Below are 19688 nucleotides of genomic sequence, written 5' to 3'. Positions count from 1 at the left end.
TTCCGGTTATATCTCAGAAACTAATCGATCCACGATGAAGCCATTTTACACGATCATGGCCGGCTTGTGAACCAACAAGTCGATCGCATCTTCAACACTTAAAAGCTTAAGAGGACAAAGATATAGCCTGAAGTACTGTATCGCAGATGCGTTACATTTTTTTTTTCATCTTTCATGCTGAACTGCAAGCTGTGCCACGAGCTGAAACACGGCCATCTGCGAGCGCCGCACAGACACGGTCAGCCGGCTAAATCGGCTGTGATACCCTCTCTCCGTCCCAGCTGGCGTCCACACAGACGGCGCAGTCGGCTCTGACAAACAGGGGTCCTCTATAGATGACCACCCCACTTCATGAGAACCCGGATCTGAAGCCAACAAATAGCATACCGAAACGCACTATCCTGCCGGTGTCGAGCCATTAATCAGTTTAGCCGTTGGAAAACAAGACTCTGTCCCACGCTCGGCACCCCGCCAGAAGAGAAGAACAAGGAGAGGGGAGTGCAGACCGGCCCTGATTTGAACCAAAACAAGAAAGGGGAGCGGGGACCGACCCGGTTCGTACGAAAACAGGATGAAATGGAACTCGGTCACCGCCATGGAAGAAGGACACCTGGCCGGAGACATTCAAAACAGGGGGGAGCGCAGGACTAAAAACAAGAAAGGAGGGCGCAGAGCCGGCCGCCACCTGGCGCCTCAGGCGGCGCAAATCGCCGGCGGCGAGTTCCATCCGATCGCTGCGTGAAAGGGTGCGACTGCCATGGCCGGGGGTGCCGAACTTCAGCAAATCACGAACGTTTGAAGGCGGAGCCAAGCGCACTTTCTGAGAATGGAGGACGAAGATTGGACAAGGAGATGCTGCCCGGCCCTCTGAAGTATGACGTCATCAAAAGTATAAGTTGATGAAACGGAACTGGAACGCTCTCTCTGGCACTCCCTCGGACGACGCATTCGACGCCGCTCTTCGCTCTCGGCTCACAGCTGACATCGTGGACAGCCCACGAGACACCAGCGGCTGGCATCACGGCGCCGGCGGCGGCTCCGGCCGCCTGGCCGGGCGCTGGACGGACACGGCCATCATGTCAGCGACTCCATCTCAAGTAAGGTCACGGTGATCACGGGCACGCACCTAGTCCCTAAATCCTTCAAATAATCACCCCCCCCCCTTTTCGTTACTGCTATGTGAGCCACATTATGTTTCCTTTTTTTTGGTGTCATTGCGCAATAAATTAGGCCATTCAGTTAAGGTAGTTCAATTTATTTTGAGAACCTTCAGTCTAAGTAGCTTAAGTTCACAATTCGATCTCGGTCAATTATGTAACTGTGCGCGTGGTGCGAGACGTGTGCCGACGTGAACCCTCGTCCGGCGCCCCGTGGTGATTAAGGCGGACGGAGGGGATTATACAGTATACACCGTGGGGAGCCTGGAAAGGGACGGGCGACTGTGTAGTGTGTACCGCACCGCGCGGCTTTTGGGGCTCACTTGATGGGCGGCCTGGGCCCAGAATGTCTCCTTTAAATTTGACGTGTAAGAGAATTTAAGGTTTTGCGTCGGAGCATGTAAATAAATGGGACTTGTAAATATTGAAATACGAGTGTGAGTAGTTCTGGAGGGCAGGGATCGGAGGATGGAGCATAACAGGCCATATGCCATCCTCACAGTCGGGAAAGCGGTCGTTTCCAAGGTGTCTGGCTCGTCACAGTAATTTACAACGATCAGTTTTCTTTATCTGTTTGATTTTACACAGTGCACAAAGGGATTATACAGGGAGCACACACAGAACTCTCAGGACCTCCTTACCTTACCTATGCTGGAGAGTGCTCTGGCTGTTATTATCCTATTCCTACCGTACCACTGTCCTGTTTCCATAAATATAACGCGTCAGCGGAATTCCTGGCGCTCTACTCTACCCGACGGTCCGACTACAAGCAGCACGCACAGAACACGCAGGACCTCCTTACCTTACCTATGCTGGAGAGTGCTCTGGCTGTTATTATCCTATTCCTACCGTACCATTGTCCTGTTCCCATGAATATTACGCGTCAGCGGAATTCCTGGCGCTCCATATTTTATCCGATCGTCCGACTACAAGCAGCACGCACAGAACACGCAGGACCTCCTTACCTTACCTATGCTGGGGAGTGCTCTGGCTGTTATCATCCTATTCCTACCGTACCACTGTCCTGTTTCCATAAATATCACGCGTCAGCGGAATTCCTGGCGCTCCACTTTATCCGATGGTCCGACTACAAGCAGCACGCACAGAACACGCAGGACCTCCTTACCTTACCCTATGCTGGAGAGTGCTCTGGCTGTTATTATCCTATTCCTACCGTACCTTCGTCCGGTTTCCATCAATATAATGCGTCAGCGGAATTCCTGGCGCTCTACCCTATCAAGCGGTCCGAATATAAGGAGCACACATAGACCTTGCCGCACACGAAATATTTGTAACTTTACCCCACATGGACACTGGGGACACTGCAAGGGACGGAACCGGGGAGATAGATGATGCACGTCACGCCCCTGTGCGTGGAAAGTCCACCGACGCGGCCATGGGTTAGGAGGGAGATGAGACGCGAGTGAAAGGGAGGAGGACTGTACAAATAGATAAATCGGGTTTCCCGAATGACGCTAAACTCAGACAGACCCCACTAGATATTAGGCCTCGATTGAGTAAGCCCTGGATGCGTGCAATAAGCCGCGAAATTAAACGTGAGGATGAAGGCGAGTCGGGCACAGACCGCCGAGGAGGGTTTCAAGAAATGTTACCCGGTCAGCCTCGTGTCCTGGCTCGGAGGGGACGACGGGCTGTAGTCTGTCTAACCTCTGGCTAGCGGGACACGGGACCAGTGGCCCGATTGTTCCGGCCCAGGGTAGGCCTGGGTGATAATTAAGGTCACGTGGGCCGTCGCCTGGGATGTGTATCGGCGGGTGGGCCGCCGCGAGATGACGGTGTTCCGTCTCGGATTAACAGCCTCGGAGGCTGGGCAGATTTTAGGCTGCCGGGCTGGCCCGGAAGCCCTGAACTATGACTGGAGCGAGATGCGGTCATCAGTATCACGGATGGACCTTAGTTACCCAGCCCGGTTTCAAAAAGATAGGTAGGCCCGCTATCGGTCCCTCAAGTGGTCGGCGCGGGACGTCATTTGAAGAGCGACATAGATAGTTTCGGAGGTGGTTAGGACCCCGGGCGTCTTAGCGAGGGAATCGTGTGCCGCCGGAAGAGTAATGCCCCGCGAAGGAACGTATAATGCCGCAAGACGGGGGTGAACATTAGATACCGAGCATTCGAGTCGGGTGATCGCAGTCAGACGGTGCTGGCCACCCGCAGTCAGTCGAGTAGCTCCGGCCATGCTCTGGTCCTTTCGAATAGGTCTGTGACGACAGCTTAACTACCAGCCACGGATAGATAGGGCTTTGGACACCTATGTGCTGGTAGTCGACGATGTGTGTTGAGTGCAGGATGTCCCCGAGTGGACCTGCGTGCGTGGAAGACGCGTGTCGTCTTTGTAGTTAGCCGACGAGAGCTGACCCCTTTTAGGTCGCCGGGTTGGCCCGGAAACCCTGAACTATGGCTGGTGCGAGATGCGGTCATTAGTATCACGGACGGACTTTAGTTACCCAACCCGGCTTTCAAATTTTAGATACGTCCGCCGCGGAAAGCCCGGGCTACTGAGTGCCCTGCGAGCTCTAGCTCCGGAACCGTGGGCTGGAGTGTGTTAGAGATGCTGACTGACCACTGGCAGCAGAAGGTAGGTCCACACGTGAGTGGCAGTAAGACAAGGGCTGCGTACGTTGTTGCAAAGGTTTACCGGCCCATGCTGTAAGTCCATTGTTCGCTCAACAACCTGCGTGCGTGTGTGTTTATCATTTGTGTGTAGGTAGTTCGGCATGGTCTTGGACCCGCTATAAGTCGCGTAATTCAAGGGTGGAGTGCCGAAATCTGTGGTGGTTCGTATATTCTATTCGTGTAGCGTGAGCATTATGAAGCGTTTGTCTGATGTACGGAGCATTGTGGTTATGAAGGGATAACGGTTAATGAAATTTAAGGCCAATGACTCAATAACGACTTGCGCACGCCTTAGCACCACCGGGGGAAGTTAGGCAAAGAGGGAGGGATCGGAGACGGCTAACTCTGATAATTATGAGGTATAACTGGACGTATGACAGAAGTGAGAAGGGATGCACGAGTGGAAGTATGATTGTTGTGTATATCCGGTGGGAGATAGCCCTCAGCTAGGAAGGGCGCTGTTGTTTGAGGGTGGGACTTTTTTTTGTTAAATAGAGTTGATTTTCTATACCAATATGATCGAGGGTAATTGATTATCATTTATCATTATCTCCCATTCCCTAACCCTGGCCTATGTGTTTCCGATGATTGATCGCCCCGGAGAATGTAAAGACAGAGTCGGGACGAGTTCGCGAGGGGCCGGATAAAGAGATGGGCTTCTAGGAGCGCACCGAAGGAGCTCTTCTATCTCCATCGAAAGACACTGCCCGGTTAGCCCCGCAACGACGCGAAACCCCGCTACCGTACACTAAACTTTCTAGGTGCAAAACCTACCGCTAAAACCCGCGAGTACTTAAAGGGACTATCCCACCTTTAACATTGGGTTTGAGTTGAGATAGCCAAGTTTGCGGCGAGGTTCAGAAACCACTATCTACCTAGGTTGCAACCCCCGCGGCCTCTTGGTGTTGAAGAAATTCGTTCCCTTCATTTGAAAATGGGCCTTGTACAAGGCCCTATCTTCAACATGGAGCGACCGTTAGTGTGACGTCACCTCTTTTAGTCATTCTGATTTAAATGGGTTTGTTCGTTGAAAAATCGCTTAAAACTTGGTCTGAACTTTGTTGTGGTGCCTACAGAGTAAAAAGAATCAGCTTTATGACAGTAATTTGGCCTGGGGAAGGAGGTAATTTTGGGCTGTGACGTCACATATTTGAAAGTTTGTGTTTGGAATATGGGAAGCCTAAGATGTTTAATGAAAAATAAATGCCAGAACCGTGTTCCTGGTCATCCAATCTATAAAGTCGGGCACAATTTAACTGGTTTCAACAACATTTTAGAAGGTGGGATAGTCCCTTTAAGTGGGCAAAGTTTCATGTTGATGTGAATCGGTTGTGTGATCCAAGAGCTTGGGCTTAATCATTCCAATAAATCTGACTATTAGTGATAAACTTGTGAGTTGTGACAAAAGTGACGCAGATCATTCATTTAACTAGATGAATTATTGTGCATGTGGTTAGGTACTGGATATAACTTATGTATTAGATTTCTACCACATGATAGGATAGGGGGCCTTGTTCTAACCTTTGGACATATCAGCCATGGGTGTAGTTTTCCAAAAATCATTGGGGGTGCTCAATAGCTTTCAGAAAGGCATGCCATAGTTTTTGTAGTTTTTTTAGCTGTTCTTTTTTACTGTAGCCATCAGGCATCATGCAAGAAATGATGTTAAATCGGTTCGAGAGCTTGTTTTAATAGCGCCACTGTAAAACAATTTTGGCTCACCCAATGCATTAACCCGCGCGGGGCTGGGGTCTCCAGTCGAACGCGCGGGGCTTGGGGGGGGGGTAAATTTTACCCCCTGTTATATCCCGAACTAATGGTCCGATTTGGAAAATTCAAACGCCAATCGAAAGATCTCATCACGAATAACTAATAACATGTACTTAATTTAAAGTTTGAGGTCAAGGTCAAGGTCAGGTCAAGGGTACAAATTGCAGGTTTCTACAGTATCGGCCTTGCACCGTAGTTGCCGAAGAATGGAGTCATGGACTGAGACTGATTGCCCAAAACGTGTTTGGGCCTGACCTTGGCCATAAGTTTGGCAGGCCAGATTTTGTACTGGACCATTTTGAGTCAACTTTGAGAAATACATAATGTACAACGGTGGTAAAATTGTTGCTATAGGTATAACACAGTTTACCCGCTCCGGGTGTGAGGGAGGGGTGTGGGGCATTTGAGTGCACTGACGTGGCGCCCTCGGAGGGCCGGCATGGGATTAAAGCTCAGCTACACTAAGGGCTTGTGTGGTGCCTTCAGTTATCGGTGGCACCCTCAGAATCATCGGCGTAGGGCCCTCAGAGCCGCCGGTGAGGGAAGCACCGGTGTGGGGCCGCCATGCAGGTGCCGGTGTGGGCGATCAGAGGTGCTGGTGTGATTCTCTCAGAGGCGACGATGAGGGTCCCTACAGGCGTTGCTCCGGGCCCTCATAGACGCTGGTGTAGAGCCGTTACAGACGGGTGTGGGGCCTTTAGAGCTGCTGACGCGAACTGTCTACAAGCCGGCAGGGGGTCTCAGTGACCGGTAAGGGGTCCTTAGGGCAGGCCGGCAGAAGAAGTCCTGCAGGGTCCTAAGAGACCGGCATGGTACTGTCAGACGCCGGTGGAGCCCTCAGGGTCACCGTTGTGGGGCCCTCAAGTCATCAGTGGGTGGCCTTTAGATGCGCAGGTGTTGGGTGGGTCCTCAGAGCCGCCGATATAGGGCTTTAATAGGCACTGGTGTAGGCACTCGGAGTTGGGGGTGTGAAACGCTCAGAGACACCGGTGTGGGCCCTCATAGGCACCGACGAGGGCCCCATAGTTGCCGTTATGGGGCCCTCAGAAAAATAAGTGTGGGACCATCACAGGTGGGAAATGCCCCTAGAACTGTCCCCTCATAGGCCGGTAAGACCTCTCAGAGGCCAGTAACGGGCCTTTGGAGACCACCGAGGTGTCCTTAAAAGCCGCAAGAGGCCCTCAGAAGTCGGCGTGGGGCCCTTATGGAGACCTTAGTGTGGCTATTTAGGGCCCATGAGGTGCTCTAACGAGCCCCACGGGGCCCTTCTGAGTAGAAATATGGCCATCGTTAACCCTCAGCGGTCAAATGGCGCCGCAGGGCCTCTCGGACCCGAGGGTCCCTTTGAACCCGATGGGGGGGAGGGGGTACGTGTCCCCTTAGACCCCTAGCTATGCCACTGTTTCATATGCATCATGTCAGGTATTTTAGGCTCGCCCCCCCCCCTTCAACTTGAAAATCGTTCCCGGGCCCCTGATAATATCAGATGTAATGTTAACACAAATATCATGCATCTTAATTTGTGGTGATTTATTCAATGTATATTCTCTTAGTCACTGAATTGAGTAAGCATAGTATTTGCATGATTCACTGGGCTCATTACAGTACTAGGAGATGGTCATTCTGATTATTGAGGGCTTTGAGTCAGCTGGGAATGTTTTGAGGAGGCTGGGGGTGCTTTAAGAAGGCAGGGGGTGCTGAGCTCAGGATTGGGGGTGCTTGAGCACCCACAAAGAGATATAAAGTTACGCTTATGATATCAGCTATCAAGAAACATAGGCATTATGCATGGCTGTTGGGCCATGGGTGCCTCTGTTATAAATGCTATTTGTTAGGATAAGGAGTTTTTTTCTTTGAGTAATGCCTTGTAATTAGACACTTATTTAGACTATTGTTTCTAGAAAGTTGAGTCAGCTGACTCATGTTTGATGTTTGACTCAACTCAATGTCAAAAGTTATTTTACTGACTCAACTCTGACTCCACTCAACACCTTAATAACCCTCGCCGGCACAGGGTTGATGCACCCCCCCCCCTCCCCCTAAGGTTTTTCGCGAATAACTCGCGTAAAAAGCGGCCGATCGCGACGAAACTTCCAGTACCCTCGCATTGATCAATTTTACACCTACCCTGTACCTAAATTTCATGACCCTGGCCCAAATGACCTTTGACCTGTGACCTCTTTTCCGATACCATGTTGTGCCGGGATCGCGATTCGGCGTATGTCGGCTCGCATTAGCCGCGCGTTTTTCGTGGTTTCAAACGTTCAAACATGTGATTTGATGTTGCTCCCATGCATAAGGGTGGGTGTCAAGGTCACCTGAAGGTCAGGTCAGGTCATTGACCTTTGGTGACTTCGATTTACTTTTTCGAGTTTTACATGTTACTAGGCTAGTTTTTGGAGCTGAATTCGAATTATTTAGCAACCATTTGAACATTAACGAAGTAGTTTTGGTGCCTTCGTAACATGTTACGAAGCTGTCAGAGGCGGATGACAGGTACTTCGAATACCCGTCACGACCCCTACCGGTTGACCTGACCTGACCTGACCCGACCTGGTCTAAACGCTTAACGACATCATCTGTGATTAAAACTAACACGATATTCGTGATCAGCACCCCGGAAAACCCCGTAGCAGCCACACGTTACGACTTTCTAACAGGTCCCGATATTCCCGATTTTTGGGTCATTGACCTGACCTGGAAGGTCAACCGATGACCTAGGACCTTAAAATTGGGTATCATTGGCTTCCTCTCGTGACGGGCAGCACGCTCGTTTTTTTCCGCGAAGCTCTAGCTCCATCAGGGGCCAAACGCGAGGGGGTCGTATCCCCCCCCCCCCCCTTGTGCCGTCGAAGGACTCAAAATGACCTGTGCCGGCGAGGGTTGATATTTTTGTCCGACTCAACTCTGACTCAACTCAACAGCTCAACATTTTATCCGACTCGACTCAAATCTGACTCATTTGAGTCAGTCAAATTTCTGACTCGACTCATGAGTCAAGCACAACCCTGGGTAGTTGATAACTTCCTTTCGACACTAGGTGTCAACTGATGCAGCCGAAAGTACCGAAAGTTTCGTGTCAATACGTTTAATGGCTTAGAAGACGTTGCAGAAAAACGGGAGGGGCTCTGTAGAGCCATTTCAGCCATCATCATACGCCGGTCAAATATTTGAGCCATTTACACGACGTATCATCCATATCCTGCAAATACACCACACTTGATCAAATCTAACGAAATCCCTGTAAAAGGAAATATGTTCCTTCAAACATGAATCTATGTAGCTCGATATTGTTATCGAAAATTATGTCATTTGATAACTCAGTATATACTTATAGTGCACAACCCAAGCTGAAAACTACTAAGAGTCAACTATGAACGTAATTCCAACAAATCTCACCAAATGTGACCAAATGTGTGTCAGATAACAGTCGTGAACACGGCTATTCGCCACCAGGAGCTTACACCATAATTATATTGACGTCGTGATCTATCGTATTCTCGCGATTCCTGCAGTGGCAGGGCTGGTCAGAGCGGATGCCGGGAGGGCGGGTGACGTATGATGAGTGTTATCGCCTGTCACCGAGGGTCTCTGCAGCCCAAATACCAGTGTCCGGTGGCCGTCAGCTCCCAGTTCCCGGAGCACCCCGCTCGTGTGACGTCACAGCGCCGGCCGGGAGCCAGTGGCGGGCCGGGCGCCAGGCCCCGTGACGACACCGGGTATCGACTGTGGGCCGCCGGCGTATAAAGTAGCCCGGGGCGACGGCGGCGGTAAACAGTCGTCGGCCGGCGGGCGGTCAGCGGAGAGCCACTGACAGATAGACAGACAGGAGCGAGCCGTGTGGCGGTCCTCAAACAGGTGAGAGGGGCTGCGAGCTGCCGAGCTGCAGAGGGCGCCGGACGCCGGCCGGGGGCTGCGAGCTGCAGAGCTGCCGAGGGCGCCGGACGCCGGCCACGCGGACCGAGCAGCACCGACCGCCGCGTCTGAAACGGGTGCGACGGGGTACCAATTCCCGCAGCCGATTTCATAACGTTTGGTACCAACTATGCATATTGCATTAAGGTGTATATTACTCCCTATGAAAGCACTTCCTTTATGATTGGGTGGTTTTATTAGTATCAGAAGAGAGCGTATCATTACCTATTCTATGACTCTCTTTCCAAGGATTTTTTTTTTTTTTTTACTACAAACAACACTGCTCATAATAATAACATCATTTCGATACATCCGCTATTGCTTTATGAAACCGTTTGGGCGTGAAATAAAACCAATGAATGGAAAACTGCGTTGGTTGCATTTTACGGCTTTTATGAAATCGGCTGCTGGAGTGACCGAGCCTGTCGTATTTCGGATAGGAGGAATGCCACTTGATCCGCCCTTATTCCACTCGGCTGATCTGGCACTTCTGTGGCGTAGGCCGTGAGCCCAGCACCCTGCGATCCTGTGCGCCTGTGTGACTGACCGTACTTGACCTCTGTGCCCATTGCTGTGACCCAGCGGAGCCCTGTGCTCTACTGACCTGCAGTTGACCGCATGTGACCCTGGCTAACCCTAGGAGCGATCCGTATGTCCTAGGGGCTATGGTAGCCGCACACTTCACGTGGCTTAGTACACACATAGACCAATTCCTTATGTTTAAGTAATTCATCGATTAGAAGCGGAAACAGCGTCATGGTTAAAGGCGCAGATCCAGAGGACGTTGGGACGCATGCCCAATGTCTTTCCCCCTTCGGCAGCGTCTGGGAACGAAACACATCGCTCTTCTCGAATGGAAAACTTAGCTTTTATTGGAAAAGTTTGATGTTAATTGGTTAGCAACGAAAAAGGAAAAATTCCCGGAGGCTTCTGGCATTTGGAAAATGTTTTGGGGCATATCCCCTGGCGTCAAATACCGATTTCTTGGATTAACACTTAACAGTTAACAGTGATATTGTTACCCGTTTTCACGACGGCTATCCGGTACATATTTGGTGCACATTAGGTGCAGATTTGGTCAAACTAGACGCAGATTTGGTCAAATTAGGTGTGTATTTGGTCAGATTAGGTTCATTGTGTTTCTTAGAAGCTATCAGTTTGGGGTGCACAGTTGTTTATACCTATACCTGATCTGTCAAATTATCAGAAATTATTTTCTATATAACACTGAAAAGTGAAATAAATTCATGATGTGAAAATATTTGTTGTAAGAAATTTGGTGCAGATTTGGTCAGCTTGGGTGCGTTCGCCAAAAAAAATCGTCATAAAAACGGGTAGTACCTACTCTATGAACATGCTCCCTGTAATTTTTAGCGCCGCGAAGCATGCTGAACGAACAGGTTTAGTTACCATTTACATACAACTACTTGCACAGCCATTGATGTAAAAAAAAAAATCATGATGACAGATTGCTTTAACTAATCGGACCAGTAAAGCAACAATTAAGCTATTGAATTCGTAGCCATTACTTCATAGCTGAGGTTTTGGATCGTCAATTGCGTCCCACTCCCGATTTCTGAATGATCTGGCCTGACGTTTGTTCTCGACTCTGTATTCTCGCCCATGGTGGCTCAGTTTCACGGCTCCAGTGATCCGCCGTGGTCGTTAGACGCTGGCTGTGCGTCCTGATGCTTAGTGCCACTTCTTAGCCAGGCCGAAAACTAATCAGAAGAGCAACAGACAACTGTTACATGCAGCCTAACGCTGCTGTGTACATTAACTCGTTCCTGTTATATCATTACGTGAAGCTTGTGCAGTGTATTGACACCTAGGTGACCCAAAAATGGCTCACTTTGCTGAGCTCGCTCTGTTCTTTCGTCCTCAAGTAAGGCCGTCGTTGCGCAGAGTAGGCAATACTCAGCACTGAAACGGCCAACTAAACCACTGTTTCGTGCATTGTTTGGCAAACTGGGATATACAGTGCCGCATTCATTTTTACAGCAGCCTTTGGGTTAACGCTGAACTGCTACGATGGTATGCTGGTGCTACTCGCTGGTGGGTATTGTGCTGATTGTTTCTGGTCAGTGTTAGCGGCGCTTTGGTGGTACGTTCAGCCCATATTGTTCGGTGTGAATGTACTGTGGCTCCTCTCCTCGCCATCTTCCCTGCCGCCGACGCACCCGTACAAACACGCAGGCAGTGCGCCGATGGGGCCGTGACTATACGGCAGTCATAGATCATTGGGAAACCGATATCAGACCTAATGCCAACCAAAAGCCAGAACCATCTTCAAACAATGACAGAAATGACAAAAACGCCAAGTTGTTTTGCTTCCGAGCGTCTTGTGCATTGCAAGGGCTTCATACCAGCAAAATACCAAAAGCATTAGCTTTGATATGCAGAACGCCAAATTATCATCGGTTCTGTACCGGTGGGCATGCCGAACAGTTGATAGCCGACTGACACCTCCGGTAGTGATGTGGGGCTGCTGGTGTGTGTGTGTGGGGGGTCTGACGTCACCACCGGACGCCCCCCCCCCCCTATAATCACCGCTCCACACCGGACACGTCACGGGACCAATCACATCAGTTCCGGCTGGGCGACGCAGACCGCTCTTCCGGCCTTGCTTATCATTCAGCTGCTTGTTGCACAGCTTATTTCTGAAAAGTGGATATTGCTAGAGTCATCTCCCTATTCAAAAATATTGATTCGTAAGAGCAGCTGAAAATGATTGGTTTGTTATGTTAATGTTAACCCTCGCCCGTAAACGGCGATCTGCCACCTTCGCCCATGCAGGGGGGGGGGGGTTGGTGCGACCCCCCCCCTTGGCGTTTGAAAACGGAGCGTCGTAGAGCTTAGCGGAAAAGACCATCGGATTGCTCTCGCCGAGATCTCGCGATTGGTGGTAAATTTTTTGGTCCTAGGTCAACATTTGACCTACTTTTGACCGGTCAAAGGTCAAATTTTCGGAAAAATAGACTTTTTTCAACTTTCCGCGGCGATTGCGGCAAAACGGTGGGAGATATCGACTTGAAACCTTCACTATCGTGTTCCTTGATCAATTCTCTATCGTTTGGTATGCATTTCGTTTCCCTAGCTCTAAAAATGGCGCGTTGGGAGCGCCGGAAGTCGGCAAGGTCACAGTCGGCGGCAGAAATTCGAAAAATCAAAATTTAAATTTTTGAAATCTGATTGTATTTTTGGATTTGGGAGGTCCATTTGCTCCCTATAGAAGCTAATATTGCTGCATATTCCCATTGAGGTGACAAGAATTAGCAAAATAGTGGTTCGGGCGCTTTTCAAAAATAGTACCGGACGCTGTTCCTCTTGTGACGTCATAGCTCCGTGACCTGACCTGACCCGGTCAAGTTTCTTATACCATATGATAGCCAATACTTGCCCCAATATGCATGGGAAGTTTCATCACGATCCATCAACCGATGTCCGTACCACCGGCAGGAAACCTCGGGCGTTGGCACTCAGTTTGTGAAAATCCGGCCGGAGGCTGTTCCCTTTGTGACGTCATAACTCCGTGACCTGACATGACCCGGTCAAATTTTTTTTATCAAAAGATGCGCAAGGTTTGCCCCATAAGGTACCCAAAATTTGGCGGCGCTGCGCGCCGCCGTTTTTACACTATTTCCGAAAAACCTCAGGGGGGGGGTTGCACCAACCCCCCCCCCCCCTACATGGGCGAGGGTTAATATAGTCAAATAATGACCATTTTAGTCATTTAGTTTGAGGAACTCACTCCTCGCCATGTCCTCCTAGGTATTATACGTGCACTCAGATAACAGATACTTTTCAGGGCTGTGCTCATGCCCTGTGCACTTGCAGCTTTCACGGATAGTTTTGCACTGATCGTGTCTTTTAAGTTTTAAAGCAAGCAATCTTTTTAAAGGAGCAGTGCTTTTCCAATTAGCATTAATGGCACAAAAGTTTGCTTTTAACTGCACAGCAGCGCATATGGAACCAGTAAAACGCCTTTTGGGCGACCAACGGAGCGAGCGAGAGGATGGGCCTTGCACGTGCGAAATTGCGAGGGGGTACCTCCAACTAACTTGTGCACTGCACCCTACTAACCGGTCTTTAGCGATGTGCCAAATTTCAGCGCAATCGGCCTAGCCGTTCTCGAGATCTGGAAGCGGCACACTGCACGTGCGCACGTGCAAGCGGGGTCCAAACTGACTTTTGCACGGCACCCTACTAACTGGTCCCCAACCGTGTACCAAATTTGAGCGCAATCGGCCCAGCCGTTCTCGAGATCTGGGAGCGCCCCCTGCACGTGCGCACGTGCTGTAGCACCCCAACCTTAACACATGCAGATGAATTATCTGATGCAGACCTAACTGTGTATCGAGTTTCAATTCAATCGGCCCAACCGTTGTGCCGTTATTGAGGTTGCAATTTTGGGGGTTCTTAAAAAAATGTCCAACTTTACCACGCGCCACGTGCGGTGGTTGGCAAGAACGCATGGTGACCATCACACCACAGAACTTTTACGTCCAAGTGACATTCAGTAAAGAAGACCGCTTGTCAATCGGATGTCCCGTTCCTAAGATATTAGCTTTTGAAGAGCGTCCCCACGGCCTGCCGGCCGGCCGGCCGCTCATACTCAGGATTTTCCCTTAATTCAGTATGAGACTCCGCTCGCTTCGCTCGCTCCGTAATCATAATCCAAGGAGTTCTTCGAGCTTGGATTTTTTTCGAAGGTATACCCCCCTCCCCGCTTAACGTCAGTTATCGTCTTTCTGGGTCCATCTATAACTGTTTGGCACGGTACGACGATGGGCTATAGTCTGCAGGAGTGACTGATTACCAGAGGCATGCTGCACGGTGTCAAATGGGGCCAACTTTTACCGCTAGATGGCAGCGGTGACGACGCCTGAGTGTATGCTGTGCCGCACGACACGGCTCGGCCCACGGTATAGGAACTATGTATAGGATCCCAACAGCGAACGACGGTCGGCTCGGCTCTGGCCGTCTTACCCGCCGGGCGCACCCGTCCCCGTGCCACCAGCTACAAACAAAAATGCCGCATTTTTTCGACAAAGATCGAAAGCGGCAAGTCTGCGGGCTTTCGACTGGAGCAAAGATGGCATGTATCTGTATGAGGCTTTCGTCAACACAATGCCGCAAAACATATGTAATTTGAATTTATTGAACTATTGAAATTTTATAAAAGGTGCACACGGGGAAAAAGGAATTCGATTTATTCGAACCAAAGCGGCGAACGGGGGGGGGGGGGGGCACCGGGGCACCGTGCTCCCTTTGATTTTGGCCTTTTAACATTAGCCCTATGGGCGTTGCATGGAAAGAATTGACCAACAGTCGGCAGTGCCCCCCCCCCCCTTAATTGAAAGTGTTCCGCCGCCACTGAATTTGAGAGAGCTATGGTACTCGGTAAGCAGTAACCGCTCATTTAATAGTTGTCCTCCAGCGAACATTATCATTTAAGAATTGTAAAAAGAAAGCAGAGGGAAGAATAGAAAATGTCCATTGTCCAATGACGATTAGTGGAATGATACAGTGTGCGTCACCAATTTTTGTTTCGCCAGTCGCGCATATACGGTGACACGGTGCGTCGCCTGCTTGAAGACCGTCCGGTAGCGTCCGCCTGGCTCCGGTCGACTACGCCGCAGCCCCCCCCCCCCCCCCCCAATGAGCGGGTGCTGGCGGTTATGGCACACTGAACCAGGCCGACCGAACGGGGAGCAGCGTCAACAAACAAACCCTGCCGCGTGCCAACGGCGCCACCGGACCGTGTGCACCGGCGGCGGCGGGGCACGGCGGAGGTAGTACGGGACGGGACGGTACGGGACGGAACGGGACGGTACGGCGGGTCCGGCGGTACGCTGGGTAGGTACGGCACGCTGCTGGCGGCGGTCTGACGGTACACATATCGAACGTCCGAGGAGCCGCGTCACGGCCACAATTCCAGCCCGGCTGCCTGTCGGCTGTAGCGGGGCGATCAACGCCTACCGAGGAGCGTGCAGCGGGGTCGATACCGGACAGGTCGCTCGGTACCGTCGGCACCCGGAGCCCCCGTGGCCGTGCCGCTGTCACACGCTACCTGGTGGTTACCTGGCTACCTGGCCAGCCGCTGGTCGGCCGCCGCCGCTGGCTGTGCGGCGGACCGGTGACCGCGCCTCTCGCCTCCGTCCGCCCCCCGTTTCCGCCGCGGCCGGCCGGCGGAGGCTGCGCTGCGCCCCTATCACCCAGAGCCCGCCCAAGGCCGCCGGCCTCTGTCCCAGTGACGCGCCGTCATGTGTGTGACTACGTGACGGACGTGACGGACGGCGGCACAGCGCCCTGTGAGCTGCAGCCGCCAGCCAAGGCACAGACACAGACACGGCTACAGTGACGGCGGCGCCCTGCGGCACAGCCGTGGGCGCCCGTGCGAATGACACTTACGACCTCAAAATAGTAAACAGGAAACGGCCATAAGTTACTTCGCAGTGTGCATACTTTTAGTCATATCTCGAAGGGAAAAATAATCAAGCAGCTGATGATGTTAAAGTTCAACCTGATGACGCTAGTCAAATACCAGTATGTCACTGATATTCGTGTTTACTAATTATGTATATACCTAATCGATGCTAAAGAACACTTCACTTTATTAAGGCAACGTTGCGCTATAGCTGTTTCCCTCTAGCTGCTGTGTTACCATGTGACCGTCCCTCTCTCGGCTGCCGTGCTGCCATGTGACGGTCCCTCTCGCTGCCCCGGCAGGTGGTGACGATGCGGCCCGTCTGTGTGCTGGCGGCGCTGGTGGCGCTGACCGGTGGCCAACAGCCGGAGCCCGGCGCCCACTGGATGTCGGGCGCCGTGGCGCGCAGGGCGGCCTCGCTGCCGCCGCGCGACCCGGACGCCGAGGTGATCGGGCCCATCACCGACCCGCGGCCGGCGCTCGACGGCAACTTCCAGGTGCCGCACGGCCACCGGCTGGCCGGCGTCTACCGCAACGACAAGCCGCGCCTGCCGGACGACTACGTGCGCTACCTGCGTCAGCAGGGCCTCAGTGCAGAGCAGATCGAGCACGGCGCCGGCCTGGAGGGCACGCGGCGCGCGCGCGCCCCCACACCTGTCCAGATGCCGCTGCCGGACGGTCTGACCGTACACTTGGAGCCGGAACAGCCGGCGCAGCCCACCGGCCGGCCAGCGCCCCTTCCATCGGCGCCGGTGCCTGCCATCGAGCACCTGCGCGCGGCTGGCGACGAGCACTCGAACGCGGTCGGCGTGGCGCCGCTGGTGCCCGCGTGGACCGGTCTGCCGCGGCTGGAGGACCTGCGCCGCCATCACCGGCGCGTCAAACAGCGCCTGGACGAGCAGTGGAGGCAGCAGCTGCGCCAGCACCAGCAGCTGCTCGGCCAGCGGTCCCCCGGCGCGCCCCGAGTCCAGGAGGAGTACCACGCGCGCCACCTGCCCGGCGGCGGCCGCAGCGTCTCCTACTCGAAGCGCACCACGCACCACACGTCCTACACGAGCGGCGGGCCGGCGCAGCGGCTGCGGCGCCGCAAACGGCAGCACCGGCCACTCCGTGCCGGCCGCTGGTGATGGGGGACGGGTCGCCGGACGACACGCTGGAGGGCGCACCGCCGCGCGGGTGACGGCGGGCCGCCTACAGGCAGCTGCTGGAGGGCTCCGCGCTGGTCATCGCGACTCGCGAGCTGGCACTCAATCCCTCGTGGGCCACCGCGATCTGGCGCTGGTGGCCTGCCGCTGGCGCCCGTGATGTGACGCTGGAGGGCGCCCCGCCGCGCTGGAGAGCAATCACCTGAGAGTGGCGCCATAGAAACCGGTGTCAGCCCGACACGAGAAAGGACTGTGGCCAGAGTGCGGCTCGGGCAGGTCACGTGTTTGGAGCTGAGGACGCCGAGGACACAGGACATCGTCTCCAGGTGATGACGCGAGCATTGGGCGCGTCCCGGGGGGACGGCGCTCGCTCACAGTCTGCATGAGAGGACGGTGGAGCCGGCGGTGGAGTCTCAGCAGCGGGCCGCCGAGCGCGCACCTAGCGTATCGGACGGACGCTGACTGGCGCCGACCGTGGACGGCCCTATGCCGGGCCTCGCCGAGGACCGCGTCCGCGGCGCTCTGTATTGGCCAGGGACGCTGTGAGAAGGCCAGTGGCTTTTGTTGGTACCTACGAGCATAGTTAGGCACGCTCTGTGCGGCTTTCGATCGTGTTGAGTTTGTATATGTTTTCGCGCAATTAATCTATGTTGTAGCTAGCGTGTGTCTACAAAGGCGTCTCGAACGCTACAACAGATCAAGCCCCAAACTGAGCTTGTTGATGTTTCTCGTGACAATACGCATGCGGATGTATGCACGTATGTGGATGATGTAAAGCAGGGGTCGGCAAATGGTGGGGCATGCCCCCTTTGGGGGTAATGGAGCCCCTCGGCGGGGGGTAATGGGGCATCTGAGGAAGCCTCATCTTATCTTAGAATTGATTGCTCCCTTGATGGGACAGACATCACGACTGTTTGGTCCCAGGGTTCAAAGATAAGTCTAGGTCGAACACTAACCGTTGCCCCTCTATTGGCGTTTTCATAGCAGCTAACGTAAACGGGGAGGGGCCGATCGGAACCCAGCCTCTCGGCCTCTGAACTGGAACTTTGCGGCAGAACTAAACGAGCGTGCTACCCGTGACGATAGGAACCCGCTGCCACCCAATTTTAACCTTCGCACTTATACGGAGATTATATTCGCACTTTCCCTCCTTTTTTACGAACAACTCGCGCAAAAAGCGGCCGATCACGACGAAATTTTCAGTACCTATGAGTTGATCAATGTTATACATTGGAGCTGATTTCGAATTTTGCTACATGAGACTGAAGAGTCATGTCTTAATAGTTAATACCCAGGTAAATGCTTATTTGAAATTGTTTTAACGGACTTTCACTGGGTAGTGGGTAAAAGTTATTATTGGTCCCGGTACTCCGACTTGTATTGAAAAGTCTTCGATGGGGCACACCGTGTGCCCCATCGAAGACTTTTCAATACAAGTCGGAGTACCGGGACCAATAATAACTTTTACCCACTACCCAGTGAAAGTCCGTTAAAACAATTTCAAATATGAATTTTGCTACCATTTGAACATTTACGAAGTAATTTTGGTGCCTTCGTAACATGTTACGAAGCTGTCAACGGTGGTTGATGCCTACTATAAATACCCGGCAGGACGCCTATTAGTTGACCTGACCTGACCCGACCTGGCCTAAATGCACGAAGACATCTGTGATCAAAACTTAGATAAGATTCATGATCAGTACCCCGAAAAAACACAACAGCCTCACTTTACGAAGTTCTGACAGGTCTCGATTTTCCAGACTTTTTAGGTCGTTGACCTGACCTGGAAGGTCAACCAATGACCTAGGACCTTAAAATGGGGTATTATCGGCTTCCTCTCGTCGCTGGCAACACGATCGTTTTTTTCGCGAAGCTCTAGCTTGATCAGGGGCCAAACGGCAATGGGGTCCAACGAATCCCCCCCCCCCCCTTATGTACGTTCGCCGCTGGCAAACCCCAATACGGGCGAGGCTTAACCCGGCAGGCGGTGGGCCTACCAGCCACCTTCCGCGCGGAGGGGGGGGGCATTTTTTGCCCCCCCCCCGTATCTCCGAAACTACTGGACGGATCCGGAAAATTCAAACGGCGTTCGATAGCCCTGTCAAATTTGTCAAGGGAGACCAAATTTCATTGACCTCGGGGTCACCGATGACGTCACAGGTCAGGTCAAAGATAAAATGTTTCACCGTTCACGGGGCTTCTAGGGAAAGCGCTATTACACCGAGTAAAACGCATTTTGTCGAAAATCAGCGATAAGGCGTCAGTTGTCTAGTACATATGTTGCTATTAGAGGTCACTGGTCATACCAGGTCAGGTCACAGGTCAGGTCACCAAAGGTCACCAAGGGTCACCACATGAGCCCAACTTTACTAAGGTTATGCGATGCATGTTTTATGGCCAGTTTTTCATTTCCAACTCAATGGTATTGGTTATAAGAGCATCAGGTACGGTTTAGGTCACTTTCTGGTGGAGGTCAGGTCAAGGTCAGGTCAAAAAAGATCAAATTTCAAAGTTGATATTTTGCATAAAATGGGTATTGATTCGATGCAGCTCGTCACGGGGAGTCTAATGGTGGTCTTTGTTTTGCTCTACGAGGTCAAGAATTGCTAAAAATTGAGTTTGAAAATTTGACGTCAT

At 52.3% G+C, this 19688-nt stretch overlaps 1 protein-coding gene across 1 annotated transcript; it reads left to right on the top strand.

The window, feature by feature from the left end:
- Nucleotides 1-9259: 9259 nt before the first annotated feature.
- LOC122381872 lies at nucleotides 9260-18176 on the top strand. Its single transcript, XM_043366649.1, has 2 exons — nucleotides 9260-9419; nucleotides 16209-18176. The coding sequence occupies exon 2, from the start codon at nucleotides 16218-16220 to the stop codon at nucleotides 17031-17033; it is 816 nt and encodes a 271-aa protein (XP_043222584.1). The 5' UTR covers nucleotides 9260-9419; nucleotides 16209-16217; the 3' UTR covers nucleotides 17034-18176.
- The last annotated feature ends 1512 nt before the right edge of the window (nucleotides 18177-19688 follow it).

Source organism: Amphibalanus amphitrite, unplaced genomic scaffold (assembly GCF_019059575.1).
Source record: "Amphibalanus amphitrite isolate SeventyFive unplaced genomic scaffold, NRLGWU_Aamphi_draft 000001F_arrow, whole genome shotgun sequence".
Taxonomy (NCBI): Eukaryota; Metazoa; Arthropoda; class Thecostraca; order Balanomorpha; family Balanidae; genus Amphibalanus; species Amphibalanus amphitrite.
The sequence above is the reverse complement of the archived record's forward strand: the minus strand, read 5'-3'. Positions and strand labels throughout refer to the sequence as shown.

Bases quoted from the DNA above. Each gene is read 5' to 3' on its own strand.
- LOC122381872 (XM_043366649.1), top strand. From the start codon at position 16,218: ATGCGGCCCGTCTGTGTGCTGGCGGCGCTGGTGGCGCTGACCGGTGGC.